This window comes from Cicer arietinum, chromosome 5 (assembly GCF_000331145.2).
Source record: "Cicer arietinum cultivar CDC Frontier isolate Library 1 chromosome 5, Cicar.CDCFrontier_v2.0, whole genome shotgun sequence".
NCBI lineage: Eukaryota > Viridiplantae > Streptophyta > Magnoliopsida > Fabales > Fabaceae > Cicer > Cicer arietinum.
In genome coordinates this window covers 63,313,371-63,319,370 of record NC_021164.2, presented here as the reverse complement: position 1 = coordinate 63,319,370, position 6,000 = coordinate 63,313,371, and the positions used below count along the sequence as shown (strand labels likewise).

General features: G+C 31.9%; 1 protein-coding gene across 1 annotated transcript; it reads left to right on the top strand.

Annotated features, from left to right (window-relative positions):
- The first annotated feature begins 2,383 nt into the window (after window positions 1-2,383).
- LOC101499078 (uncharacterized) lies at window positions 2,384-5,642 on the top strand. The gene is made up of 7 exons (XM_004501966.4): window positions 2,384-2,711; window positions 3,075-3,191; window positions 3,293-3,451; window positions 3,534-3,701; window positions 3,843-3,959; window positions 4,586-4,693; window positions 4,825-5,642. Exons 1-7 carry the CDS (start codon window positions 2,469-2,471, stop codon window positions 5,497-5,499), a joined length of 1,587 nt encoding a protein of 528 aa, XP_004502023.1. The 5' UTR covers window positions 2,384-2,468; the 3' UTR covers window positions 5,500-5,642.
- Window positions 5,643-6,000: the final 358 nt, after the last annotated feature.

The window sequence follows — 6,000 nt, the reverse complement described above, 5'->3', positions numbered from 1 at the left end:
TTATTTATTTAAAATATAATAATTAAAATTCAGGTGAAAAAGAATTAAAACATAATAATTATTACATTGAAGGTTCAAATACCAAACATAAAATATATTTAAGTTTCATTTATTTATTAAAAAACACATTTAAGTTTTATTATTATAATTTTATAATTGTTACGAGTATTCGTGCGGCAATAATCTGCACGCCTTCCTATTTTTTTAAGTAATAGAAATTATAAAATTCTATTTGATTATATAAAAAATGCAGTTATTCAATTGATAACGAAAGATAAAATTATAAAAGTAATTACATGAATATAAAAAAAGAATATTATGTCAACAATTAGTGCCCTTTTATTTAAATATATATATATATATATATATATTTAAAATTTTAATTATTTATTTGACAAAATAAATAATGAATGAATTATAAATAAAATAATTTACACAAAGAGTGAAATTGAAAAAAAAAACTACCACAAAACTTTATATTTTCTAAATTTAGTAATTTAGCAATTAATAATAATATTATTTCTATAGTACTGTTGTCCATAAAGATAAGACCCAATTGAAATTTTTTCTTGATTTCTTCTTTTAAGACCTATTTGAAATTTCATTAATTATTTATTAATATACCTGTTATTGATTTAATTTTTTTTTCAAACAATAATAAATTTTATTATAAAAATATTAATTAACTTTCTCTCTTAAAATATAACATTATAAAAATAATTATTAATAAATTTAATACTATTATTAATTTATAACTTTTACGATTTGATCGAGTTCTTATTATTAGGGAAAAATGTAATTATTATTAGACTAAAATATAATTTTAGTTATTTATCTTTACTTTAATTTTTTATATTTGATAAGTGATGTATTTTTGTGGTTTTGGCAAAATTTATAACAACATCCAATTATTAGAATATTCATAATAACCGTCAATATGCATCAAGAATAATATTATTTCAAAAAATATTAATTTAATTAAATAATTGTTTTGCACTTATTTTTTTAAATATATTTTTGTATGTTTTAAAACACGTTATAAACAATTTGAAACAAATGATAGATATTATAATTTACTATATTTTTACTCAATCGTTATTAAGATTGTATACTAAATTTTACAATTAATCAAATATTTGATTTTAATATGTTATCACAATAATTATACTCTTTGAAATAAGTCAAAATAAAATATTAGACTAAGCAGATCAGAATCATTCATATTTTAACTTTTGATACAATATTAATTATAATAAAAATACAAGATTTATAATGATTTGACGACTGTGATCGACTAATAATGTTATACAAATTAAATTATTATTATTATTACAATATTGCTACCAACACCCCCTAATTTACTACCCACACCCCTCAAATGTTTAAAAAAATTAATATTCCCAAATTACCCTCTCCTTCTTCCTCTTCATTAACCTAACTCTTCTTCTTCTTCTTCTTCTTCTTTATTCTATCTTCATCATCTTCATTCAACACATTCTTCATCTTCTTCATTTTATTCAACCTTAACCATCATTATCATTAACCATCTTCATAAATCATCATCAATCATCATTAATTATCATCAATCACCATCAATCCCCATCAATCATCATTAATTCAATATTTTGCTAACATTTACGTGAATTCAATTTCACGTAAGTTTACGTGAACTAAGTTCACGTAGGTTTACGTAAACTGAATTCTAGAAAAGATACGTGAACTCAGTTCACGTACACCTACGTGAATTCACTTCACGTAAACTTACGTGAAATTGAGTTCACGTATGTTTGATTTTCAATCTTCAATTATTTCAAAATCTTAATTCACACATACGTGAATTAAGATTGCGTATAGACTGAGATGTTTACGCAATTTCTCAGTTCACGTACATGGCTTATTATTCAACATTCAATGATTACGCAATCTTAGTTCACGTAGGTGTACGTGAATTCAGATTGCGTACACTATGAGGATTCAAGTTTCAAACTCCATTGATTATGCAATATGAGTTTACGTATATGTACGTGAATTCAAATTGCGTACAGTCTGAGATTTTTAATTTTTTTTAAACATACGTGAACTAAGTTCACGTAACTTCAGAACGTACGTGAACTGAGTTCACGTAAAATACCCAGATTTAAAAATAAAATAAAATAAAACACACCTTTTTGTTGGTGAGGTATGATGATTTTTGTATGAGTTATGAGGTGTGATGAAAGTTGATAAATGTGAGTTATGAGATAATAAATGTGTAACATTGATGGCAGGGGCATTTTGGGTATTTTGATTTTTTTTAAATTTTGAGGGGTGTGAATAGCAATTTGGGGGGTGTTGGTAGCAATATTGTTATTATTATTATTTTTAAAACTGAAAAACACAAAAAAGAAAAAAACTTAGAATATCTGAGAGGTGTGTGTATGATTAGGGCTTGCAAGTGTGAACTCTTTGCGGCATAGGAAGGCGAATCGATGATGGCTAGAGATCACGAACAAGTCGCCGAAATTAACGACAATCTCGATGGCGCTTCAACTCCATCGCTCGTTTTCAGCAGCGACGATGACGACGAGGAAGCGAATCAAGATCTGAGCCTCAAGATCGTGGAAAAAGCCATGCGAACGCGAGAGGCCAAACTCTCCCCAAACGACGACGTATCGGATGAACCCAGCGGTCCCGCTGCTTTCGAAGTAATGGAAGAGTCCCTGAATCGAAGTGTATGTCTTATTCCGTGTTTGGTTTCTTTTATTTATTTTTAAATGATTTTGTTGATTTTGTTAATTCGAACTTCCTTAGTGTTTAAATCAATTTTGATAGATTGAATTAAACACGAAAACTATCCCTTTAGGCATCAACCAGGTTATGATTACATTGAAAATTGAAATTGTTTTTTAAGGGGAACAAAGTTGAAACTGGAACACTGAAATGTTTATTAAAAAATTGCATTGTAACATGTAGTTTGCAAAGCTTATAACTTAAATGTTTGGGGAATTTGTCGCTGAGAATCTAATTCATGAATAGACAATCACATTTTCAGTAGTATATTTTTGATTTTGTTAATGTTATTCTTTTCTATGTAGGTTATTATAGCTGCAGAACAAGAGGTGGAAGAGATAATCAAAACCACTGAGAAGGATGAATCTGTGGAAGCAAGTGCTGTTCAGATAGGTGACAACGCTGTTCTGCGAAAGCTGCTTGTGAGTTGATATATTTGATCCACAATGTGATTGATTTTCAAAATACTGTACTCTGAGGAATGCTTAGTTGAGTATGTCACTCGATGTTTCTTTTCTATCAGCGGGGTCCAAGGTATTTTGACCCACCAGATAGTAGTTGGGGAGCATGCTATAATTGTGGCGAGGAAGGTCATGCTGCTGTAAACTGTACAGCAGCAAAGCGCATGAAACCATGCTATGTATGTGGTGGTTTGGGACACGGTGCTAAGCAATGTACTAAGGTATGTCTACTTGCCTAACGGATTATGAAGGTTTAAAGTTTTTGTTTAGTATACTGATGAGATCTGCTTGATGCTCATGTAGGCCCAGAGTTGCTTTATCTGTAAGAAAGGTGGCCACCGGGCCAAAGACTGTCCTGAGAAGCTCATGACTGCACGTGTTTCTAAAAGCCTGACAATTTGCTTAAAGTGTGGAAATTCGGGGCATGATATGTTTTCATGCAAGAATGATTATTCACGGGATGATCTCAAGGTTGTTATGTTGCTTGTTCTTTTTTCTCCTATGTATCAAGTTTGCTAAAGGTTCTTGGTTGGGTTTACATTAGAATATGGCTTACATTGGATGTGAAATTTTCAGTCAGTGATTCCTTATCTCTTTCTTCTGTTTAATTAGGAGATTCAATGTTATCTCTGCAAGACATTTGGACACTTGTGTTGTGTCAATACTGTTGATGCAATACCGGGAGAAATTTCTTGTTACAAATGTGGTCAGATGGGTCATACCGGTTTGGTAAGTTTTATTTAATGAATTTTATTTAATAACTTATGTGCCTTTCCAGAGATAAGCATCTCTATTTTGCATAATGTAGTCTATGACTCAGTCTCTCTTTACAATGGAAATGTATGACTCGGTCTCTCTTTACATACTACTTAGTAATTACTAGATAGTTGAGACACTAAAATGTTCTCAAGATCAACATTTCATTTAATATATCTAAATTATAGTATAATAAAAACTCAAAAAATATCATGAAAATATCTTCCAATCAGTACCCTTAAATTTCTTTGTGACATGACATGTCAGTGTTGTTAATCACAGAAAATAGTGATTTGTTCAAATTTCGTTATGCTACAATACTATAGTGCCTCTATAGCCGTTATTTGACAACACTGTGACATGTATGGTAATGAATAACACTAAAAGTGACTTTGTGATGGAAACTTATTATGCCTATCATTACCTTTTGAACTTGCTTGATTCCCTATGAACTTTTACTCACAATGCGTTAATAGTAGTTTAATCTCGTGGTATTGGCAACCAAAGAGGACTTCAGCTAAAGCTTGATCTAACACATGAAATGCTTCCTTTTAAATAAAACTATTGGCAAGTATAAATGTGAGAATCAATTGATGCAGGCATGCTCAAGGTTGCAAAGCGAGACTACTGGTGCTGCTTCACCTAGTTTGTGCTATAGGTGTGGTGAAGTAGGACATTTTGCCCGAGAATGCACAAGCTCAACCAAGGTACATTTAAAAAATTATATAAGGTTACTAAAATTAATACAGCCGTTTGCCTTTTCTTTTATTGTTTAATTTTCATGTTGACTCGTGTAATAAAGTAAGTAATTTCTTGGCTGCTGTGTTTTCCTTCACAGGCTGGGAAAAAGAATAGTGAATTTTCAAATACAAAAAAAAGAAGATCCTATAAAGAAAATGATTTCAGGGGACATTGGTCTGCACCTCATGATGCGGGTAAGATGCATAAAAAGAAGCGACCTCTTCCAGACGAAAGAGGCTTTACAACCCCCAAGAAATCAAAGAGTAGAGGTGGCTGGTCGAGGGAGCTTCCCACCGAAGAAAGAGGCCTTACAACCCCCACAAAATCAAGGAGTAGAGGTGGCTGGACAATGGAACATCCTGCAGAAGAAAGAAACTTTAAAAGAGGCTTTACAACCCCCAAGAAATCAAAGAGTAGAGGTGGCTGGACAATGGAGCACCCTGCAGATGAAAGAGACTTTAATTCTCCTAAAAAATTCAAGAGCAGAGGTGGCTGGACGGCTGAGTATGCCGGAGAATTCTCTTCTTCAAAGTCCAAAAGGAGCAGTTGGAGGTCTCCAGGGACACCATCTGCTAGAAGCACTAAAATTCACTCGCGAAGTAGTGGAAGTCAAACTCCAGGTTGGAGTTATAAATCTTCTCAGGGGTGGCAGGGTCAACAACCTGGAGCCTCAAATTACCAAGGATTAGCCATGGATTTCCATCATAGATATTCAGCATCAAGGTTTGGCAACTCTAGCAGTGATGGATATAGGAGAAGTCATTGGCAGTAGCTTTCGCCTTCGTGTTCTTTACAATGTCATCTGTAAACTACTTGTAAAATGACACCTAGTTGCATGTTTTTTATTTCTTCAAAATAATAATATTTATTTTCCCTTCAGTTATTCATTCAATACAGCTGTCATAATTATTTCAATTCCATCTATCCTTTGGCTTGGGTTGGCGGCATAAAATCTTCATTGCTGGTTGGTACTTTATGTTTGAAACTTTGTTGTACCACTACTTTTGATATCTTCAAAGACGAATGAACAGTAGGGTATGTTTAGAACCTGAATCCGTTCTCTTTTACTCACTTTCGGCACTTTTTGGCTCGTTTACTCATGACATTCTTCATGTTATGTCGCAAAATGAAAATCATACTACTAATACTACTATAATTTAAGTTTTACCTCCAATTTTTCTGCAGAATTTTTTTATGAATTTTGCGTCGAATGTAGTTACCATAAGAAATTTTCCAGCAGAATACACATGAAAGTCTTCAGGAAATTTTAATT

What these genes read in the sequence shown, in the direction of transcription:
- LOC101499078 (XM_004501966.4), top strand. Translation starts at nt 2,469, where the DNA reads ATGATGGCTAGAGATCACGAACAAGTCGCCGAAATTAACGACAATCTC. An exon ending in CTGTTCTGCGAAAGCTGCTT is followed by an intron (nt 3,192 to 3,292) that starts GTGAGTTGATAT and finishes CTTTTCTATCAG; the next exon opens with CGGGGTCCAAGGTATTTTGA. An exon ending in ATTCACGGGATGATCTCAAG is followed by an intron (nt 3,702 to 3,842) that starts GTTGTTATGTTG and finishes CTGTTTAATTAG; the next exon opens with GAGATTCAATGTTATCTCTG.